The 23,162-nt window shown below is 54.8% G+C and overlaps 2 protein-coding genes across 9 annotated transcripts in view; both read left to right on the forward strand.

Annotated features, from left to right (window-relative positions):
• Window positions 1–6,814: 6,814 nt before the first annotated feature.
• On the forward strand, window positions 6,815–16,843 carry LGALS3BP (galectin 3 binding protein). 8 transcript variants are annotated; one of them, XM_042256263.2, is made up of 6 exons: window positions 6,815–6,975; window positions 9,713–9,788; window positions 10,829–11,029; window positions 11,698–11,829; window positions 12,935–13,187; window positions 15,233–16,843. In XM_042256263.2, exons 2-6 carry the CDS (start codon window positions 9,737–9,739, stop codon window positions 16,263–16,265), a joined length of 1,671 nt encoding a protein of 556 aa, XP_042112197.1. In that variant the 5' UTR covers window positions 6,815–6,975; window positions 9,713–9,736; the 3' UTR covers window positions 16,266–16,843. The 8 variants fall into 8 exon arrangements, with proteins under 8 accessions (XP_042112197.1, XP_042112198.1, XP_027830011.1 ...); XM_042256264.2 differs by having other exon boundaries at window positions 10,838–11,029; XM_027974210.3 differs by having other exon boundaries at window positions 6,815–6,949.
• A 1,879-nt stretch (window positions 16,844–18,722) lies between these two features.
• The window catches only part of TIMP2 (TIMP metallopeptidase inhibitor 2), an 86,520-nt gene continuing 82,080 nt past the window's right edge, over window positions 18,723–23,162 (forward strand). The window contains exon 1 of the mRNA XM_060394675.1: window positions 18,723–18,900. Within this exon, the coding sequence (XP_060250658.1) occupies window positions 18,741–18,900 (160 nt within the window). The 5' untranslated portion in view covers window positions 18,723–18,740. The remainder of the gene's footprint in view (window positions 18,901–23,162) is intronic.

Here is a 23,162-nt window from a genome sequence, read left to right on the forward strand (position 1 = left end):
GTTCACATACGGAAATTAGTGTTATTTCTGTGCAGTGAACAACTGGAAATTTTTTGAGACAGCAGCATTTATAATAGCACCCCAAAATGTGAAATAGATAAAAGTCTAACAAAATATGTACAAGATCTATATGCTGAAAGTATAAAATCCTGTCGACTGGCAATACCAAGTATTGGTGAGCATTTAAAGCCTCTGAAACAGTAATAGGAAGTGCCACTAGGGGTGCAAAAATGGGCTCAGCCACTTTGGAAATTTGACAGTTTCTTAAGAAGTTAAACATACACCGACCATCAGTTCAGTTCAGTTCAGTCGCTCAGTCGTGTCCGACTCTTTGCGACCCCATGAATCGCAGCACGCCAGGCCTCCCTGTCCATCACCAACTCCCGGAGTTCACTCAGACTCACGCCCATCGAGTCAGTGATGCCATCCAGCCACCTCATCCTCGGTTGCCCCTTCTCCTCCTGCCCCGAATCCCTCCCAGCATCAGAGTCTTTTCCAGTGAGTCAACTCTTCACATGAGGTGGCCAAAGTACTGGAGTTTCAGCTTTAGCATCATTCCTTCCAAAGAAATCCCAGGGCTGATCTTCAGAATGGACTGGTTGGATCTCCTTGCAATCCAAGGGACTCTCAAGAGTCTTCTCCAACACCACAGTTCAAAAGCATCAATTCTTCAGCGCTCAGCCTTCTCTTCACAGTCCAACTCTCACATCCATACATGACCACAGGAAAAACCATAGCCTTGACTAGACGGATCTTAGTCGGTAAAGTAATGTCTCTGCTTTTCAATATGCTATCTAGGTTGATCATAACTTTTCTTCCAAGGAGTAAGCGTCTTTTCATTTCATGGCTGCAGTCACCATCTGCAGTGATTTTGGAGCCCAAAAAAATAAAGCCTGGCACTGTTTCCACTGTTTCCCATCTATTTCCCATGAAGTGATGGGACCAGATGCCATAATCTTCGTTTTCTGAATGTTGAGCTTTAAGCCAACTTTTCGCTCTCCTCTTTCACTTTCATCAAGAGGCTCTTTAGTTCCTCTTCACTTTCTGCCATAAGGGTGGTGTCATCTGCATATCTGAGGTTAATGATATTTCTCCTGGCAATCTTGATTCCAGCTTGTGTTTCTTCCAGTCCAGTGTTTCTCATGATGTGCTTTGCATATAAGTTAAATAAGCAGGGTGACAATATACAGCTTTGACGTACTCCTTTTCCTATTTGGAACCAGTCTGTTCCATGTCCAGTTCTAACTGTTGCTTTCTGACCTGCATACAGATTTCTCAAGAGGCAGGTCAGGTGGTCTGGTATTCCCATCTCTTGAAGGATTTTCCACAGTTTATTGTGATCCACACAGTCAAAGGCTTTGACGTAGTCAATAAAGCAGAAATAAATGTTTTTCTGGAATTCTCTTGCTTTTCCATGATCCAGTGGATGTTGGCAATTTGCTCTCTGGTTCCTCTGCCTTTTCTAAAACCAGCTTGAACAACAGGAAGTTCACGGTTCACGTATTGCTGAAGCCTGGCTTGGAGAATTTTGAGCATTACTTTACTAGTATGAGATGAGTGCAATTGTGCGGTAGTTTGAGCATTCTTTGGCATTGCCTTTCTTTGGGATTGGAATGAAAACTGACCTTTTCCAGTCCTGTGGCCACTGCTGAGTTTTCCAAATTTGCTGGCATATTGAGTGCAGCACTTTCACAGCATCGTCTTTCAGGATTTGAAACAGCTCAACTGGAATTCCATCACCTCCACTAGCTTTGTTCATAGTGATGCTTTCTAAGGCCCACTTGACTTCACATTCCAAGATGTCTGGCTCTAGTGAGTGATCACACCATCGTGATTATCCGGGTTGTGAAGATCTTTTTTGTACAGTTCTTCTGTGTATTCTTTTCACCTCTTCTTAATATCTTCTGCTTCTGTTAGGTCCATACCATTTCTGTCCTTTATCAAGCCCATCTTTGCATGAAATATTCCCTTGGTATCTCTAATTTTCTTGAAGAGATCTCTAGTCTTTCCCATTCTGTTCTTTTCCTCTATTACTTGGGACCCAGTAATCCTGTCCCTCCACAAAAGATAAAAACTGACATTCGCACAAAGACTTGTCTCCAAATGTTGTTAACAGTTTTATGTGTAATACAGTAGCTGCCCCCCACCCTGACCCCTGTATCTGCAGAAGATACTTTCCAAGACTCCATTGGATGCCTGAAACTGTTCAGTTCAGTTCGGTTGCTCAGTCGTGTCCGACTCTTTGGGACCCCATGAACCGCAGCACGCCAGGCCTTCCTGTCCATAACCAACTCCCAGAGTTTACTCAAACTCATGTCCATTGAGTCGGTGATGCCATCTAACCATCTCATCCTCTGTCATCACCTTCTCCTCCTGCCCTCAATCTTTCCCAGCATCACAGTCTTTTCAAATGAGTCAGCTCTTTGCATCAGGTGCCAAAGTATTGGAGTTTCAGCTTCAACATCAGTCTTTCCAATGAACAACCAGTGTCGAGTCCAGCTTGACAACCAGGGTTTCCAACAGCACGATACAGCGAGAGAATGAGAAACGAGACACAAGAATTCAGAGAAAAGCAAGGATCAGGGGACCAACACCACTCCAGGTGAAGGTGCCGAAACTGAATCCAACCCAGCTTTATTGTACTTTCAGCTATGAATGAAAGAATAAGCGGGGAGTTAAAACTATAACTCATGTGGCCTTCAGGGCCAAAGAACAAAATCATCATTAACCATTGAGTAATTAAGAAATAGCAATCAATAACAAATCAGTAAGTAAGACTAATACTCTTATCTGTAGATTTTCCACCAGATATGTAAAACATGTGACTCTGAGACGCGAGTTGAGAAACAGTCTGGGGTCGGTTTTCCGACCCCAGGGTCATATCTTGTTTTCACGATTATGAACTGTTCCCTTTGGACTTGTTCCAAGAGTTTCATGCCTTATAGCATCCAGCTTATCAATAATTATGAATTTCTTTTGTGGCCCTTGCCGGGGCCTGCTTTTCTTTTATTCTTCCTGTCTCTTACAAACCAGGGCTGATCTCCTTCAGGATGGACTGGCTGGAGCTCCTTGCAGTCCAAGGGACTCTCAAGAGTCTTCTCCAACACCACAGTTCAAAAGCATCAATTCTTTGGCAGTCAGCCTTCTTCACAGTCCAACTCTCACATCCATGCATGACCACTGGAAAATCCATAGCCTTGACTAGATGGACCTTTGTTGGCAAAGTAATGTCTCTGCTTTTTAATATGCTGTCTAGGCTGATCATAACTTTCCTTCCAAGGAGTAAGCATCTTTTAATTTCATGGCTGCAATCACCATCTGCAGCAATCTTGGAGCCCAGAAAAATAAAGTCAGCCACTATTTCCACTGTTTCGCCATCTATTTGCCATGAAGTGATGGGACCGGATGCCATGATCTTCGTTTTCTGAATGTTGAGCTTTAAGCCAACTTTTTCACTCTCCTCTTTCCCTTTCATCAAGAGGCTCTTTAGTTCTTCACTTTCTCCCATAAGGGTGGTGTCATCTTCATATCTGAGGTTATTGATATTTCTCCCGGCAATCTTGACTCCAGCTTGTGCTTCTTCCAGTCCAGTGTTTCTCATGATGTACTCTGCATATAAGTTAAATAAGCACAGTGACAATATACAGCCTTGACGTACTCCTTTTCCTATTTGGAACCAGTCTGTTGTTCCATGTCCAGTTCTAACTGTTGCTTCCTGACCTGCATACAGATTTCTCAAGAGGTAGGTCAGGTGGTTTGATATTCCCATCTCCTGAAGAATGTTCCACAGTTTATTGTGATCCACACAGTAAGAGTAAGCAGATCACCAGTTGCCAAGGTTGGGGGCTGGTAGAGGAGATTGTCAGCAAAGGGCCTAAGAGAACATTGAGGGATGATAAGAATGTTCTCTGTATTGCGGTTGTCATGGTTACCATCTGTATACATTTGCCAAAGCTCATTAAATTGATGCACTTTATTGTATGTAAATTATCAGATCTCAAGTCAGTTTTTTGAAAAAGTGGTTGACATGCCATCAGTCCCCCTTCTTGGCTGTGTAACTGGGTGGGCTTCCCCTCTCTGCACCTGTTTTCTCATCTATTAAAGAGTTAATAAGAGCACTTCCCTGGTGGTCCAGTGGTTAAGAATCTGCCTGCCAATTCAGGGAACACGGGTTCGATCTCTGGTCCAGGAAGATTCCACATGCCTCGGGGCAGCTAAGCCTGTGTGCCACAACTGCTGAGCCCATGTGCCTACAGCCTGTGCTCCACAACAAGAGAAGCCAGCACAGTGCGGAGCCCACGCAGGACAGCTAGAGAGCAGCCCCTGCTCGCTGCAGTTAGAGAAAGCAACGAAGAAGCAACTAGAGGCAACTAGGGAAAGCAACGAGAAAGCAACGAAGACCCAGTGCAACAAAAATAATACATAAGTAAACTTTTAAAAAAAGAGTTAATAAGAGTTCCTTGGAAGAAAAGCTATGACAGCATTTTAAAACCTAGACAGCAGACATCATTTTGCCGACAAAGGTCCATATAGTCAAAGCTATTGTTTTTCTAGTAGTCATGTATGGATGTGAGAGTTGGACCATAAGGCTGAGTGCCAAATAATCGATGTTTTCTAACTGAGGTGCTAGAGAAGACTCTTGAGAGTCCATTGGACAGCAAGGAGATTGAATCAGTCAGTCCTAAAGGAAATCAACCCTGAATACTCATTGGAAGTACTGATGCTGAAGCTGAAGCTCCCAACACTTTGAGCACTTGATGCAAAGAGCCGACTCATTGGAAAAGACCCTGATGCTGGGAAAGATTGAAGGCAGGAGGAGAAGGGGGCGGCAGAGGATGGGATGGTTGGATGGCATCACCGATTCCATGGATATGAGTTTGAGCAAACTCTGGAAGATAGTGAAGGACAGGGAAGCCTGGCGTGCTGCAGTCCTTGGAGTCGCAAAGAGTCGGATATGACTGAGTGGCTGAACAACAACTTCCTGTAGAGGTTGGGAGTATTGAATGGGTCCCATCAAAGATGATAGCCGTGCCAGCTGTCTCTGTGTTAGCATCACAGGCAGCGTCCCCCTGTGTGTCGGAGCAGGAGAGGAGGCACGAAAGAAAGTCTAAAGGCTTCATACGGGCTCTGGTCTCTGACAGCCCCCAGCACACTCCGACTGTGTCAGCTGTGGCTGCCTGCTTATAGCAGCCGCATCCGCATGGTCCCCACCGGCCCGATTATCTGTGGAGCCGAGACTTTCACGGATGGTCTCCTTATCACAGCTTAGTCACTTCTGTCTGGAGCAGATGGCCTCAATTCTTGTTCCAGTTCCCTTAGTGGGCAGAAGACTGGAAAGGCCGGAGGGGAACATCACCCCTGCTTTGATCCCAAACCCTTCGGCAGCTTGGGTTTTTCCAACATCGCCACCAGTTCCTCCCAAAGGACTTCCTCTGCACTCTTGACCCTGACCAGCTCCTTACTGGGGCAAGGAACCAATGGAGGCTAGAAGTGACAAGGCCAGGGTTTCTGTGACAGCCAGCACTGAGGCTCCTTCAGTTGGGTGGGATGTTAAATCTCTCCAGTCTCTTCTGCCGCTTCTGTTTCTGCGGCTCCACTCCCCTTTCCCCCCACGGAGCTTTACAGCTTCTTTGGAGGGGATCATATAAGCCCATAGTCCCCTCAAACCTCACGTTTTGGGCAAATAGTCATTGGATGGTTGACCCGAGGGCTCACTCTCTTGGACTCAAGAGCTGCCAGGGAAACTCTGTCTCCCTACTGATGGTTCTCAGCCCTGGCTGTACATAGAACCACCTGCAAGGCTTTAAGGCCAACGCCTGTCCCCACCCCAGAGATTGTGGATCTGGACGCTGGGAGTTTGTGAGACTCCTGGGTGATTCTCAGGAGCCGACCATGGTGACAGCCAGCAGGTTAGAGAGACCTGGGGACATTCCTAGGGGATAACTCTCGTCCAGAACCTGGGATGCAAAAGACAGAAGCAAAATAGGATGTTGACGCCTCATCTGGCCTTGAAGCCAGGGCTTGGCCTTGAGTTCAGGCCAGGGGGACACAGGTGCTCAAACCATAGCATCAGGACCTAGGTTCCTCCCTCTCTCAGCTCTGCCCTCACCTGCATCCTCAGCTGGGCTTTCCTCAGGGCACAGTCGGGGGCACCAGGGGCATCAGCGCCTCCAGGCCGCCTGCTCCCTACAGGGTCTCCTTCCAGCAGTCTAAAACTGACCCCTCAGAGGGCTGGGATCACAACACCTCCCTGACACCATTGTCTCCAACCTGCCAGACTCAGGCCAGATCCAGAGTGCTTCCCCAGGGGAAATCGAGGTGCAGGCTCTCTGTCAGAGGGAAGGAAAGGGAGTGGGTGTGGGAGGGGCAGAACAAAGTCCACCCCAGAGGCTCTGCCCCTGCCCCAGAGGGATGAGATGTTCAGGCCAGGCATGTCAAGTGCTTAGAGCCGAGCGAGCAGCCCCCCTACCGCTGCCCCCAGCAACATGTGAGACCCAGGAGACGGGCATGGGCGTGCAGTGAAAGAGCCCAGGGTCCCTGGATGCAGACAGAACCTGTCCACGCCCATCCTCTGCTCTTCTGACCGCTGACGCCTGCTGCCCTTCCTCTCCCTTCCCCCAGCACCCACCCCTGGCGCCGCTGCCTTGCTCTGTAACCAGAGCAGAATCAGCCAGACTGCAGCCTTGGGCGGCTGCCATCCTCCCCACCGCCATCCCAGCCGCCCCCAGTCAGAGCCAAGGGCGGGGAGGGGAGCAGGAAGCCTTGGCAGCAGCCAACCCCAGAAGGAAACAGGGTCAGGTGGTTTCTCGAAATCGAAACTAGACTGAGCTTTCTGAAGCACTTCCTGGGACCAACCTGACACACTCTGTACTGGGAGGGTTTTTTTGGGCTGGACGTTCCTTTGCAAGTGGGAGGCCTTAGGACAGCCATCTGCAGGTGCCCCAGGCAGGTAAGCTGGTAACCTCTTGCTCTCAGGTGGGTGTCCCTCTCTTTATACAGTATAATCTTACAGTGGCCAAGTCTCCCTGCCTGTGCTCAGTTAGGGATCTGATGCTCCTCCTGAAACTAGGGACCATCACTGCTGCTCCTGTGTCTCTCTGTCCATTTGGGCAGGTTGTTCACTGGTGCACAAGGAGACCACCCAAAGGGGCAAGCAGTTCAGCCGAGGCGCTCTCTCCGATCAGTGCTTTTCAGCTCAGGCTGTTGCTGCTGCTGCTGCTGATAAGCAGCTTCAGTCGTGTCCAACTCTGTGCGACCCCACAGACGGCAGCCCACCAGGCTCCCCTGTCCCTGGGATTCTCCAGGCAAGAACACTGGAGTGGGTTACCATTTCCTTCTCCAATGCATGAAAGTGAAAAGTGAAAGTGAAGTCACTCAGTCATGTCTGACTCCTAGCGACCCCATGGACTGCAGCCTATCAGGCTCCTCCATCCATGGGATTTTCCAGGCAAGAGTACTGGAGTGGGTTGCCATTTCAGCTCAGGCTGCACCTTTCCCCAATTTGCGCAAGAGTGTGGAATGGCCCCAGGCAGACAATTCTGCCCCATCTCTCCAATGAGTCAGGCAAAAATGGGTGGCCAGAGCCAGCCGGAGGGGCAGTGACATTTGCATACCATGAGCCAAGTGCCTGATTGGCCATCTGCCTGGGACCCTGGGTTCGTGTCTCAGGGTGAGCAAAGCTGGTGGCCGCCACTCTCTGGAGAGTGCAGAGGGTGACCAGCTGTCCCCATGTGCCTAGGACCAAGGGTATGTCCAAGGACATGGGACTTCCAGTGCGAAAACCAGGACAGTTGGTGTGCTGGGTGGTTGGTCATCCTGGCCACTCGGCCATCAGTGTAATGAAGAGAGGGTGGCTGCTGGGCAGATTCCCCCATGGCCACTCACCACCCACAGCTCCCCAGCTGTGTGAGCAGAGCTGGCTACCCTTCCGGGCTTTAGCCCCCTCACTTGAAGGTGGGATCAACAAGGTCTTTCTCAAGGTCGTGGTCAGGATTCCATGAGCCAGTGGTGTGAGCAGTCTGGTCCAGGGACTGTGTTCAGTGTCGGCAGACCCTCGTGCCTGGGAGCCCCCGGAGGGTCTGGTTACCAGGCCCTGACTCGAGGGGTGCAACAACAGCAGCCACAGCCCTGCTGGCTGGGCCCTGAGGCGGGGCGTGGGTGTCGCAAGGCCCTCTCTGGGCCAGAGCAGCAGGGCTCTCTGCACCCCCTCCATGCCCCTCTTCCCACCTCACTGTGCTGGTATGCGGACATGAAGGGAGGGAGGCAGGTGAGGGGCAGGATGTGGGCGAAGAGAAAAAGGGAGCTGTGAGAGTTACAGAGGCAAGACCCCCGGCAAAAGCGGAGAGACTTGGGTCCCCCCTGCTCCCCTTCCCCGGGGCTGGCTGTGTGGCCTTGGTGGTCCCCCACCTCCTCCAGCCTCTGTTTCTTGGGGACACTGACCTCGTGGCAGTGCCAGGCCAGGAGTGTCCTCTCATCTCGTTCCCCTCCCCCAGTCTCCCCCCAGCCCCACCCAGCTGCCCAGGCAGAGGCCTGGCTCTTAGCCCTCAGCCCTCTCCCCGGCCCGCCCAGCGCCCACCCCCAGCCCAGTCTCTCCACTGCTCTCCGTCCATTGTCACCCCTTCGCGGGTTTCTGTGGCCTCCTCCTGACACGTCTCCCCACCCTACCCACCCTCGTCCCCCTCCCTCCCAACCCTACCCACCCTCGTCCCCCTCCCTCCCAGCCCTACCCACCCTCGTCCCCCTCCCTCCCAGCCCTACCCACCCTCGTCCCCCTCCCTCCCAGCCCTACCCACCCTCGTCCCCCTCCCTCCCAGCCCTACCCACCCTCGTCCCCCTCCCTCCCAACCCTACCCACCCTCGTCCCCCTCCCTCCCCACCCTGCCCACCCTCGTCCCCCTCCCTCCCCACCCTGCCCACCCTCGTCCCCCTCCCTCCCCACCCTGCCCACCCTCGTCCCCCTCCCTTCCAACCCTACCCACCCTCGTCCCCTCCCTCCCAGCCCTACCCACCCTCGTCCCCCTCCCTCCCAGCCCTACCCACCCTCGTCCCCCTCCCTTCCAGCCCTACCCACCGTCGTCCCCTCCCTTCCAACCCTACCCACCCTCGTCCCCTCCCTCCCCACCCTACCCACCCTCGTCCCCTCCCTCCCCACCCTACCCACCCTCGTCCCCCTCCCTTCCAGCCCTACCCACCCTCGTCCCCCTCCCTCCCAGCCCTACCCACCCTCGTCCCCCTCCCTCCCAACCCTACCCACCCTCGTCCCCCTCCCTTCCAGGTTCCACATGGTCCATTTCACGCAATGTTCTTTGGCAGCTGCAGACCTCAGGGTACTCTCGCAGGCTGGCCTGCCATCTGAGCCATCCCTGCCATCTCTCAGCCACCCTCAGCAGGCTCCCCCAGGCCCCCCCAATCTCGGCCCTGCACCCTCTGCCTCCTCCCTCCCCGCCCTTCCCACCCATGCCCCCTGACAGTCATGCCCAGGGCCTAGCTTTCTGATATGGGCACCTTTCCACCCCACCCCCACCCCACCTCGCCCCACTGTCCTCACTGCCCAGAGACACTCCCTTCATCTGGGAAAGTCTTCCTCATCCTTGGAGGACCACCTTCAGACGAGGTGAGGGCCCCCGCTGGGACACCCAGAGCACCCTCCACAAGGAGGGCCCAAGGCCTGTCCAGCTCCACCCTCTCACTCTACTGCCTCCTTTCGCTGCAGGACAAGGGACTCCCAGGCAAGGCCATGGCCCCTCTACGGCTCGTCTGGATGTGGCTGCTGGTCGCGGGGACTCAAGGTGAGCTGAGCCCCTGGAATCCTGAGAGCAGCGGTCTGTGACCTTGCTCTACAAGGTCGGCCCCTTCCCCTTGCAGAAAGTCAAGGCGGTGTTCTGCCTGGTGCCTGGGTTACAGGGGCCAGCCCGGGTCTTCGCTCCTGCGTGAAGCCCTGGCTGCCCCCACTCATGGCTTGGAGATTTGGAGAGGAGGCCAGGGGGCTCCATTCTCATCCAGCCGGAACCAGAGGGACCAGGCAGGAGGGGCTCACAGAATGGCTGAGCCCCGAGGGGCCTGGGGTCAGTGCCCTTTGGACAGTCAGCTTCCAGAGTCCTGAACACCTGTCCTCACGCTCTTCACACTCAGAGGCCCTTCCTCTTCCCAGTGACCCCATGGAAGGGCTGTTACACCCCATCTGAGAAGTGCCCTTTGACCTGGCACCCGGCTCCTGCCTGACACTGTTGGCTCCAGCAGGGGCTGAGGTGGGGCTGGGTGGGGAGGTCAGCAGGCTGAGTCCCAGAAGAACGAGTGTGGAGCTGGGACCCTGCGTTCTCTCCTGGTCCGGCATACTCTTCCTGTGTTTCCAGGGCGCTCTAGACCTTTGCCCCCAGGCCTTCCCAAACATCTCTCCCAGCACTCCTTGCCATGGTGCCCACCTGCACCCCAGGCCCCAGACACCCACAGGTGGGGCCGGTGTGGGCCTATTCTTCCCTTGGGGTCCTGCCACTCCACTCTCAGGTGGCACCAAGCGCCCCCCTGGCCCTTCTCGATCAATGGCACGAAGGACTCAGACCCCAAGGACTAGAAAGGGGACATCTACACCCTCAGTGTGCGTATGGAGGGGGGTGTCTATGTGTATTTTTCACTCCTCCCAGGGGGTGATCCCCTCGAGGATGGATGGGGTGTTCAAAGCTAAGGTCCAGGGTTCACCCCTGTTGGGGAGAACTCTACCACCCCCACGAGAGCCCATGGCCCCCAGGAGTGTGGGGTGGCCATGCTTCCGCCCAGGGATGAAGGCCCAGCACTCAGCTTCCATTCTTGCTGACCTCTGCTCTCCCTTGAGAGCCCGCAGGCGTGAAAGATGGTGACATGCGGCTGGCCGATGGGGGCTCCGCCAACGAGGGCCGCGTGGAGATCTACTACAGCGGCCAGTGGGGGACAGTGTGTGAGAACATGTGGGACCTGACAGACGCCAGCGTCGTCTGCCGAGCCCTGGGCTTCCGGAACGCCACCGAGGCTCTGGGCGGGGCCGCCTTCGGGCCAGGTAACCCACGGGTGCCCCAGAGCAGGACGCGCTGCCAAGGAACCAGGCCCAGGAAAGGGTCATACCCAAGGCGTGCAAACGGCATTCCCACCACTGGCAAAGGTTTCCAAGGGGTTGAAGCCCTGAGCTGGCCAAGAGCTGGCGGCCCAGCCTGCACTCACACTTGCCTGGAGACTGTTCCCTCCAGCCAGAAACTCCACTCCGGACTTTACCTTCTTGAAACAGTTTCCCCCTAAAAGAAAAGTCTGTGTGCAGTGCCTATGATTCTGAAAAAATGAGAAATCATCCACGTATTCAGCCACAGGGGTAGATGCATAAGTTACGCAATAATTGTTTGACATCTACAAAGCCCACCGACCGGGTCGAACAAGGCTAGTTCATGGTACAGAGTTTCAGTAATAGATCTGGACCCCATGCTCGAGTAGTCACACGAGAGTACCGGGTGAAAGCACCTGCCCACGTGGACCCACGCTGGGGGTTACGTCACCAACCAGGGGCTGCTTTACTGGGAGGCAGGATTGCAGAGTGCTTTTATCCATCTCTGTGCGTAACCGCGACTGTCCTTTACTAGGCTTCTTGGGGAAGCAGCACTGTTGGGAGGGCCTTCCTCCCAGGGCCGAGAGCCCCAGCTCCCCCTCCAGGCTCTGTCATCCTTGCTGTGCTTCCAGGACACGGCCCTATCATGCTGGACGAGGTGAGGTGCACGGGGACAGAGCCCTCGCTGGCCAACTGCTCATCCCTGGGCTGGATGCGGAGCAACTGCAGACACGATGAGGACGCCAGCGTAATCTGCACCAACGGTGAGCCCCATCCTGGGCCCCAGAGGCCCGAGGCCTGGATCCCAGGGACGGTGGTCAGGCCGGCTCCCCGGCTCCACGTGAATCATATGCCTCCCTACGCGAAGGTTCGCAGGTGATGCCCACTCTCCAGGAGGGACAGGAAAGCCCGCAGTTCCTACCACAGTAAAGAATCCCCCTGAGACAGGAAGCAGTTGTCACCGGGCACAGGGAATTGAACCCATGTCCTCTGCGCTGGAAGTGTGGAGTCATAATCTCAGTACCAGCAGGGAAGTCCCGGTCAGGGAACTAGGATCCTGCATGCCATGAGTTACAGCCAAAAGAACCCAGTACTTGAGTGCTGAAAATTGCTAACTACCCTCCGAGCCTTCAGCAAGTCATAATCCTTTTGCAATAGTAACATCGAATATCACTGAGAATTGCCAAACCATGACGCAGAGACGCAAAGTGAGCAAATGTCATCAGAAGAAAAATAGCAAGACACTGTCGCACCCTTCAGTTTCTGAGAAACATGGCAACGCACAGCGAAGCGAGGTGCCTGTGCACCCCACGTCTGCACACTGCAGGCTCACCCCTTGAATCGGCAGCCTTCTGTTTCTGCTGGGAAAGGGGGTGCATCACCTCCAAACCAGGCTGGGAACTTCCAGGAGCTTCTCTAGGCCTCAGTCCCTTGTAGGAGGCTGCCAAGGACCCCAGAGCTCTAAACCACATTGCCGTGGGACACTCTTCAGACCAGACGAGGCAGGAGGTTCAGGTTTTAGACAGTCACATCTGGGTGATTGATTGACTGACTGATTGGGATAGGACCCCAAGTTCTGGAAGTCAGCCCCTCCAGATCCCCCCAAGATGTGCCATCTGAATGTTGGGGGGGCAGGTGAGCTACAACATAGGGGTGTTTGACGGGGTGGGGCTCTGGGCCACGGGGGGCGACGGCACCCTGTGTTCCAGGGCTGTTCTTTCCTCATCTCCCCAGAAGCCTTTCTGAGCTGATAAGGCAGGATCCACAGTTTAAGGGAAGAATCTGACTCCGGGGAGCAAAACTCTGTGTTTTCGGGTCACAGAGGAAGCGAGTGCCGGGGCCCCTCCTAACATGCATCCCCCTCCATAGAAACCAGAGGTGTCTACACCCTCGACCTATCCGGCGAGCTCCCCGCGGCTCTAGAGCAGATCTTTGAGAGCCAGAAGGGCTGTGACCTGTTCATCAGGGTGAAGGTGCGTGAGGAGGACGAGCTGGCCATCTGCGCCCACAAGCTGATCCTGTCCACCAACCCCGAGGCCCATGGCCTGTGGAAGGAGCCGGGCAGTAGGGTCACCATGGAGGTGGATGCTGAGTGTGTGCCCACCGTTAAGGACTTCATCAGGTGAGTGGCCTCGGGGCCGGGCCCAGGGACCGGGCAGCGTCCCTGCCAAAGGAAAACCCCAGGGACGAGGGACGCGACACCAACCGCAGCTGTGCTCACCTGAACACACGCGAGGGCAACCACATACGTGCTCTCTCACTTGTGCGCACACATGCTCACACACCCACACGTGTGCACACTCACTTTCACAGCCACACGTCCTCACCTTTGCACACACATTCTTATGTATTCTTTCCACAGGGACTGTGAGAAATGGGTCAGCCCTCACACGTACACACACACACACACACGCACACCACACCTGTCTCTCGGGTGTCATAAGCACCCAAAAAAACTATCAAAGTCATTCTTCCTCTTTTCACCTCACTGATCTGCTCCTGCAAAAGTTTTTTTTAAAGAAACAGGAATCCAAGTCTGCTGCCGGAAGAAAGTGGGGAGAAAATTCCCAGGTGGCACCGTCCAGGCGGCAGTCTAACCAGCGGGCCATCCACGCTGGGAGCCCATCTCCCAGTTGAGAGTGGCCCCCGAGGCCCCTTCCCCTGCAGACCATCCTGCTGGGGGGTCTCTATGTCACCACATCGGGCGGGCTTTCCAGGGACTGGCGTTCTGGGAGCATCAACTTAAAGAGAGAACCAAGTGTATGAAAAGCTGTTCCCTCTCATGACCCAAAGTTGTAGCTAGCCGAAAGTGACATTTAAGAGGAAACAGCAAATGGCAGTTTAAAAAGATTAAATGGCGTCTTTTCAGCCGAGGATGAGAGCTTGGCCGCTGTCCTGCGCCCCTCCCAGCAGGGCTGAGGTCTGTGATGCGTCTGTGCCTGGTCCCAGCCTCTCGGCAGTCACCGCCCTCGGTCAGAGTCAGCGGTTCTCTGGACTGTCTAGCCATGTGCTCCAGCTTGCTCTCTCTGTCTCTCTCTGCCTTCCTGTCTCCTTCTGCCTCTCACTCCATCTCTATCTTCCTGTTGCCCTGTATCTTTGTGTCTCTCGCTCCCTCCCTCTCTCTCTGTCTCTCTCCCTCCTCTAAGGCAGAGAGGCAGCAATGAGCCCCACCCAGGCCCTAGAGGGTCTCTGGAGACCCTGGTTCACTGCCTACACCACCCCCCACTCCCCTTCCCTCTGCCCGGCAGCCCCCACGTGGTGCAGATGACCATTTTGGTTCTCGAGTTCACATTCAGCAACAGAATCACAGGATGTACTGAGCACATCAGGGCAGAGCGGCAGGTGGGACGAGGACCGGCCCACCCTTGCTGCTGCCACTGGACTCTGTGGGGTCCCGGCTCCTTTCTGGGCACCCGAGGCTCCGTGTTCAAGTGATGGGGAAGCCAGCAAGTCTGAGGCTCCCTGGAAGGCTCGTCATTCGAGAGAAGTGGTGGACAGAGTTTGGTTCTTTCCAAAGCAGGGCCCCATTCACCATCTCCCAGGAGACGGCAGGGGCCATTGCCTGGCGTTTCCCCTCCCAGCAGGCTCCCTCCACACGTGTCTTCATGAGCAAAGTGCCTCCTGGTGGCACACTGAGTTACACGGTGGGTGGCATAGACTGGGTGCCACCCACAGGGCTCACAGCTGGCAGGGATGGCAGACAGGAGGTGACCCATGATGATGCCCATGTCATGGGGGCACCAGACAGGTGCTGGGGCAGAGGGGCACCCATGGGCACCCAGTGGGGAAATCAAGAGTTCTGCCCAGGGGTGTGACAGGGGAGAGGGAAGGGCAGAGCCCCGGATGGCCAGCGGGTCCTGGTGTCGGGGCCCAGCCCATGAAGATGACGGTGATGATGGAGGAGGTGGCGGGACCGTCCCCATCAGTGAGGACGAAGCAACATCCTCAGGGTGTCTGGGGTCCGCCCAGCTGCCTATGCACTTGGCTCTCGGCCCACATAGCTTGGAATGGGGGTTGACTCAGGAGATAAGTCAGGGGGCTCCAAATGCCCCCTGAAATAGCTGGCACCCCGGGGATCAGCAGTCAGCCAGACACCTGCACCGGGGCACACCTGTCGTCCTTCGGGAGAAGGGGTGTAGCCAGGCGTCAGCCCTCGTCTCCCCTCAGGTACCTCTACTCCCGGAGGATCGATGTGTCTCTGTCGTCAGTGAAGTGTTTGCACAAGCTCGCCTCTGCCTACCAGGCCGAGCAGCTGCAGAGCTACTGCGGGCACCTCTTTGCCATCCTCATCCCCCAGGACCCCTCTTTCCGGACACCCCTGGAGCTCTACGCCTACGCCCTGGCCACCCGGGACCCCGTGCTGGAGGAGATCTGCGTGCAGTTCCTGGCCTGGAACTTCGGGGCCCTGACGCAGGCCGAGGCCTGGCTGAGCGTCCCCCCGGGCCTGCTCCAAGACCTGCTCTCCAGGACCGAACTAGTGGTGCCCAGCGAGCTGGTCCTGCTGCGGGCTGTGGACGAGTGGAGCCGGGAGAGGAGCACCTCCCACAAGGAAGTGGAGGGCTTGGTGGAGAAGGTGCGGTTCCCCATGATGCCACCCCGGGACCTCTTCTCGCTGCAGTTTAACCTGTCCCTGTACTGGAGTCACGAGGCGCTCCTCCAGAAGAAGATACTACAGGCCCTGGAGTTCCACACCGTGCCCTTCGAGCTGCTGGCTCAGTACTGGGGCCTGAACCTCACCGAGGACGCCTACCAGCCCCGGCTTTATACCTCGCCCACCTGGAGCGAGTCTGTGATGAGCTCCAGTTACAACCCCTACCGGTCCTTCCAGACGCCCCAGCACCCCAGCTTCCTCTTCCAGGCCAGTTCCGTCTCCTGGTCTTTAGTCTACCTCCCCACCCTCCAGAGCTGCTGGAACTACGGGTTCTCGTGCTCCTCCGATGACCCCCCACTCCTGGCTCTCTCCAAGTCCAGCTACTCCAGTCCCACCATTGGCTATGAAAACCGGGCCCTGCTGCACTGTGAGGGGAGCTTTGTGGCAGACGTCATCGACTTCAAGGGCTGGAAGGCCCTGATCCCCAGTGCCCTGGGTACCAACAGCTCCAGGAGCACTTCCCTCTTCCCCTGCCCGGCAGGGCTCTTCAGCAGGTTCCAAGTCGTCATCCGTCCCTTCTACCTGACCAACTCCACGGGCATGGACTAGACTCGAGGCTGGAGGTCGGGGTGGGCAGGAGCCCAGAGGCTGGGCACCTTCCTCCCCTCCACATCCTCTCTGCAGCCACCTCCAACCACCGGCCACCAGGTGGCCCCCCTGCTTCCCTTGATCTCTCTGAGCTTACGGAAATTACTGGAAGACTTCAGCTACTGCAGACTTCCCTGGTGGCTCAGATGGTAAAGAATCTGCCCACAATGTAGGAGACCTGGGTTCAACCCCTGTGTTGGGAGGATCCCCTGGAGAAGGGAATAGCAACCCACTCCAGTATTCTTGCCTGGAGAATCCCATGGACAGAGGAGCCTGGCAGGCTACAGTCCACGGAGTCTCAGAGTCAGAGACAACTTGTTGCAAAGAGTTGGACACAACTGAGCATCTAACACTTCCTTCCTTCCTTCAACTAGTGCACTCACAAGCTGAGAACTCCCACTTCAACTGCACAGCTAATTTGTTGGGAAGCAATGAGATGTGAGCCAGGAGCTGTTGGGTTTCCTACCTGGCCTTTCACTTTCTCCACCCTCTGCTGTCCCTTATCTGAGATCATTAAAATTGTACTGTGGTTCCCCCAAGTTCTCTTGTTCACGCAGAATGGGCTGATGAGTCCATAGGGTGTTGAGACAGAGGATGATGCGCTAGGCCCTGGGATCCAGTAATGAGCCAGTGTGGTCCCTTCCCCGTGAAGCTGCTGTGGTCTTGTAGGTGAGACAGGCCATTACAAGTAAGCAAACACTTGGGGTGAGGACCAGCGGGAATAATGGGTGATGGAAACCAGAGGAAGGAAGGTGGGAGGCACGGGCTGGAGCTACTTTAGTGGATCTCAGTGGAGAAATGAAGCGTGCGAGGCAGCAGGCGTGGGGGAAATGGCAGGAGGGTGTGTGTGTTCCAGGGAGAAGGATCAGTAGGTGATCGGAATCTTGGCCCCATCAATCTTCCCACTTGTGTACAGGGAAGGGGGCAGAGATTCTCGTCCCAGCATTGTTTGTAGAAGTGGAAATTTGCAAAGAACGTAGAAGGCCACCAATGGGGTGCTTGAGCACAAATAAAGGACACCCACAATGTGGAGGGTCAGGCAGAAGGGTATACGGAAAGGAGACCGGAGGACCCACGGAATCTAGGGCAAGGCAAGGGAACCGGACCTGGGGTCCCACAGGGACATTGTGTTAGAATGCCACCACCAGGTTCTGGGCGCTGGAGGCTGCCCCTGCTGCAAGCGGGGCAAGAATTCTAAACTGTCCCCGCTTCTTTGTGATACACACGCTCCAGGCACCAGGCCCCAGTGGAAGCATCTGGTTGGCCAGGCCCAGGCCACGTGCCCTTCCCCCTGGCCAGGGTCTGAGAGAACAAGCACCTGGACTGTTCTGGCCTTGAGAAGGGAGGCAGCACTGGACTCACCCAACGGGAGGGAGATCCAGAAGCTGGGCAGCCAGGACGGCAGCTGTCCCCACTACACACGCCTCTTCCCCTCTAGCCCTGCGAAAACAAGAGCAGGGACACACGAAGCCTGCCCCTGCCCCCATGCAGCTTCACCCTTTCCCAGAAGGCGCCCCTAGCCCCAGCTCCCTCCCAGGGTCCAGGCCCACCATCTTGGGCACCTCTATGGTGGTCCTTTGACATCATAAAAATCTACCACTTTGTTTAAACCACACTGTTGACCATGGCCTTCACCGCCGTCGGGGACCGTAGCTGGTAAAGGAAGACAGGAAATGCTGGTTATCAACGTGCTCCAGACACACACAGGGGAGCGCCAGTCTCACTGAAGCAATGAGCCACAAACCCACAGCATCCTCCTCTCCTACCCACTCCCTGGACCTCTGCCCAGAGCCAGCACCCCAGAAGTGAAGGTACAGGCCTGGTCAGGTAACCGGAACCTTTGCTCCAGAGTGCTCCGGGCCCTGGTGGATCCAGACTATAGGGAAGCCCGCGGCCCCACCTTGAGCCATGGGATCAGCCGTGTGAGGACACGCCCAAGGAATCCCCGAGTTCCTTCCATCCTCCTTATGGGTGTTCAAGTGGCAAGTTTGTCCCCCTGACAGTCAGGGTCCAGCCGCCCAGGGTAGGCCTCCTGCCTTCTTTCCTCACCCATCCCATTTGCCTGAACACATGAGTGGTCCCCTTGATCGATGCTGGTCTCAGCTTCTGGCCAGAGGAGCCTGGAGGTGTCTGTTAGTGGAAACATTCCTTTCGTGGGTGTAAAAACTAAACCAGCAGAGTCCAGAGTTAGGGGGACCGGACGCAGAGCGTCTGGCCCTGGGGCCTAATCTGTCCTGCTCGGCCACCACTGGCTCCCACACTAGGGGTGCAGGTCGGGGAGGGACTCCCACCGCCACAGACTGGAGCCCAGGGCCGGGTGTTTGTTTGGGGTTGTTCTGTTCTGTTCTGTTCTGTTCTGTTTGGCAGTAAATAATGAAAGAATGTATGAAGGAATCTGGAAGCTGGGCGGTTCCAGGATTGGCTAATGTGCTGTTGATGTCTTCAGACCCAGATCCCTCTGTCTTTCCTCACTGTTATCTGGAGCCTTGGGATCTGGCCTCGCCCTCCGTGTCATGGGCTACTCTTGCGACAGCAAATCCCTTGGCCTTGGCACCTTCATGCTCGGGGAGCAGCGGTCCAGCCGTCGCACTGGTCGGTGAGTCCAGGGCTGGTAGCGCTAAGGCGGACTGATGGGTGGGGAGGACGACCCAAATCTAGTTAGTGTCGATCCCACGGATGGCAGGTGAGCTGCCTGCCTTGTGCTCTGACTCTAGGCTTTGGGTCACCACTAACGGGCCACAGCAGCACCAAGTGCGGCAGGTGCCACCTCAGACGTCCAGAGGGGGTGCCCTCTTCTGAGTGGCCAGGGCCACCTGTCCTTGGCTGTGGCACAGTGAGACGGCAGGGTGCAGGCACAGAAGCAGTGAGCTGGCGCGGACAACAGCCGCATTCCAGGTGTTGGGCTATACCACTCTGCTCCGATCAGGCTGTGCCTGGAAAAACGGGAGGGCCCACTGGGATCTGCACCTGGTCTAGTTCAAGATAGCCTGCTAACCAAGCGTGTACAAGAGCCCACAAAATCTTTCCCGGGAGCTCTCGGTCACCTGGTTAATGGCCAGGAGGAAGGTTGTCAGGACTCTGCACACTGTTGGAGTGCAGGGCCTAAAAGCTTGGCCACTTGCCTCTGAGGGGGCTCTGAGTGACCCAGAAATTGGGAGGGGACCGCACCCTCCCGAGGTGGCTCTGCTCGGGTTTTTTTCTCGGTGATAAGAATTAAGTAAGAGTTTTGCAAGCTGCCCATCTATTTTGGTCCTGAGCATCTCATGAACAGCTAGCCACATCCCTCCCATTGCAATCAGGAAGCCCTCTCACTGGCAGTGTCTCTAGAGGGGGCCCTCTCTGACCTTCAGAGATAAGCCACAGGGTACTTTCTAAAAGGCTGGTGCCTCCTTTCCCAGTGATTTCACCAGGTCTTGGGGCAAAGACAGCTGTCTGGGTCTTTCCAGATTAGAGGCTGGCTGCTCACAGTCCATTCCTCAGTGGTTCTGGCTCCTGGATTCCTTTCTCTATATTGTACCAAGGAGAATTGATGCTTTTGAAGTGTGGTGTTGGAGAAGACTCTTGAGAGTCCCTTGGACTGCAAGGAGATCCAACCAGTCCATTCTGAAGGAGATCAGCCCTGGGATTTCTTTGGAAGGAATGATGCTAAAGCTGAAGCTCCAGTACTTTGGCCACCTCATGTGAAGAGTTGACTCATTGGAAAAGACTCTGATGCTGGGAGGGATTGGGGGCAGGAGGAGAAGGGGACGACAGAGGATGAGGTGGCTGGATGGCATCACGGACTCGATGGGCGTGAGTCTGAGTGAACTCTGGGAGTTGATGATGGACAGGGAGGCCTGGCATGCTGCGATTCATGGGGTCGCAAAGAGTCGGACGTGACTGAGCGACTGAATTGAACTGAACTGAACTGAGGAAGGCCAGTTTTCAGTCAATGAATTGAGATAGTTAGCATCACTCTCAGCTGCTCAAGCTAGTGAGGAAGCTAGATCCCTGATAGATGTACCTATATTAGATATTTTTAGCTTCAGCTTCATATAATGACAACTGAAAATAGCAGTGGCTTGAGATCCTTCCTTTTTCTCTCACATAGTAAGGAGGTAGGCTCCTTCTCTTTCTACACCATTTAGTATGTGACTGCCATTCTCAAGGTTACCTCGTGGTCCATAATGCTGCTGGGGTTCCAGCCATCATGTCTGCCTTTCAGGAAGCAGGAAGGAGGTAACAGAAAAGGACAAAGGGCTTTCCCCAGTCATCTATCCCCCGAGACGGAATGTTTCTTAAAATTTTCACCTAAGGTGCCTCACTTGCTTCATCCTTGCTTTAGTCTCATTAAAAGCAATCATCTCTGACCCTGCAGTGCTTGAACTCCTCATTTCAGGGAACCACAGGCAATGACTGAATCAGCAGCTTCACCACTGGGGGCAATGCCAAACTCCCATCCCTGGCAGCCAGAGGGATTTGGAGAAATGACTTTTCTGGGGTATAACATACACATATACCTACACATGTTTATATCTATGCATGCATACAAAAATGAGCTCAGTTCATTTTGATATTACATCTACATACCATGGACCCACCACTTAGACCCAGACAGAGAAATCTTCCCTCATCCCCAGAAGGCTTTCTCCCGCCTCTCTCCCTGGTTAATACCACCACCCTCAGCACAGCCACTGATCTGACTTCTGTCAACATAGATGAACCTTTCCTCTTCTTGAACTTCATATAAAGGAATCAGAGTATGTGCCCTTCCGTGGAAACCTTGTTTGGCTCAATATTTTGTCCAAGATTCAGTGTGTTGTTCCAAGCAGCAGAGCAAAATTCCATTGTCTGAATTCCTCACAATTCATCAACCTGTTCTACAGCTTTGGGGCTGTTTCCAGTGTTTTGGTGTTTGGGATAAAGCTTCTCTGAGCATTCCTGTGATGTGCTTTGGTGGACACGCAGGCTCATTTCTCTTGGGTGCGTACCTAGGAGTGGACTTGCTGGGCCGTGCATTTAGCTCTCCCAGCGCCGTCTCCCCAGCAGCGTGCATGAGTCATTTGCTCTGTATCCCCAGCAGCACCTCACAGCCTCAGTCTTTTAAACTGAGGCAGCTCTGGTGTGTGTGTGTGTGTGAACACGGGTCGTTCTCTGCTTTCAGCCCCTGATTCCCTGAAGGTCCATTACCTGATATCCATTTCTACCACCAATCTCTATACCAGCCAACCTTCTTAGTTGCTTAAAATAGAAACCAGCTCTGGTGAACTTAGGACTTCCCTCGTAGCTCAGACGGTAAAGCATCCGCCTGCAATGCAGGAGACCCAGGTTCAATCCCTGGGTCAGGAAGACCTCCTGGAGGAGGGCATGGCAACCCACTCCAGTATTCTTGCCTGGAGAATCCTGTGGGCGGAAGAGCCTGGCAGGCCACAGTCCATGAGGTCACAAAGAGTCAGACGCGACTGAAGCGACTTTAGCAGCAGCAGCAGTGCTCCAGGGAACTTTCCGCAAGGCGCTAACCACTACGAAACTTAGCGGCTCACTCCCACCACCGTGCATCTGTGTGTGGTCCACGGGGCTCGGCTGCGATGGGCCATCTTGGCTCTGCACAGGGTTGGCTGGGCTCACTCGTGTTGAGGCTTCATCTGGGACAGCAGGAATCCCTCTATATCGTTTCCCATCCTGGTGGACATGACCCAGACTTGGTCACCTGGCGGCAGGGTTCCATGATTCAAGATGCAAGGCCTCCTGAGGCCCAGGCTTGGAACTCACCTCCAACATCCCGGGGCCAGCAGGGAGCCAGCGGTTGGCAAAACAGACTCTATCTCCTGTTGAAAGGAGTGCTGTTTGTAATCAGCTCCTCGCACGTAATCAGAAAGCCAAAGACGGCAGGACCCAGAGAGTCGGGATAGAAGTAAAACCACCAGATGAGACTTCCCTGGAGGTCCAGTATTTAACACTCCAGGCTTCTACTGCAGGGGCATGGGTTCAATCCCCGGTTGGAGAACTAAGATAAAAATATATATATATATATATAACTGGCAGCCCATGGATGTGCTTACTGCGTCATGGGATCCCCGCTTCTGAACGCTGTCGCTGTGACCATTCCACTGCCACCAGCAAGCTCCCTGGACCAGCCCTGTCTCACCGGCTGCAGGCTGAAGACTCAAGGGCCTGAGAGGGCATCTGAGAGCCGTGACCTGATCTTTTCAGCTCACTTGATGGCAGGTTTCCTAAACACAGGAGGGAGACTCAGGTGCACTGAGGAATAAATATATTCCAGGCCCTCTGAGGAGTGGAAGACTATACAGCTGTGCAAATGGACTTCAGGGACCCCTTGCGTGCTGACGTGAAAGAGATGCAAGACACACCATCAACCTGGACAAACGTGGAACAAGCCTGCCTTGAGCACTCACCGTTGTCTATTGAGTCTCCATTTCCCATGTGTTCCTTCCCCAAACAACCCAGAGGTTCCTTTGGGACCTAACCCCCACCCCCTCCACTGGGCAGCAGCCCCGGGTGATCCCTGGGAGGGGCCCAGGGGAGCCCCAGTTACGGGTTTGGGGTGCGCATGGTTGGGGGTGAGGAGCTTGTGGCCCATGTTGATGCTTCTGTTGGGGAAGGGGATTTATGGGCAACTCCAGCCCCTGCCCGCCCCCCCCCCCACCCCCCCACCAAGGACACTTGTGTATCCTTTGGGCAAGGAGAGGTTTTCTTTGTTTCTTTGTAATTTATTCAATTTACTTTTTCATGGAGGTGAAAATGTCACACAATGAAGTATTTTTAAAAAGCCGTTTGCCCCTGCTCAGGCCCTCGGCCTGTAGGTTATGGCCACAGCCTCACACAAAGCGGCTCAGACCTCCTGAAATGGCCAGAATT

Source organism: Ovis aries, chromosome 11 (assembly GCF_016772045.2).
Source record: "Ovis aries strain OAR_USU_Benz2616 breed Rambouillet chromosome 11, ARS-UI_Ramb_v3.0, whole genome shotgun sequence".
Classification (NCBI taxonomy): domain Eukaryota; kingdom Metazoa; phylum Chordata; class Mammalia; order Artiodactyla; family Bovidae; genus Ovis; species Ovis aries.

Coding starts and splice junctions, on each gene's coding strand:
- LGALS3BP (XM_042256263.2), top strand. CDS start 9,737: ATGGCCCCTCTACGGCTCGTCTGGATGTGGCTGCTGGTCGCGGGGACT. Junction 11,830..12,934: donor CAGCGTAATCTGCACCAACG/GTGAGCCCCATC, acceptor CCCCCTCCATAG/AAACCAGAGGTGTCTACACC. Junction 13,188..15,232: donor ACCGTTAAGGACTTCATCAG/GTGAGTGGCCTC, acceptor GTCTCCCCTCAG/GTACCTCTACTCCCGGAGGA.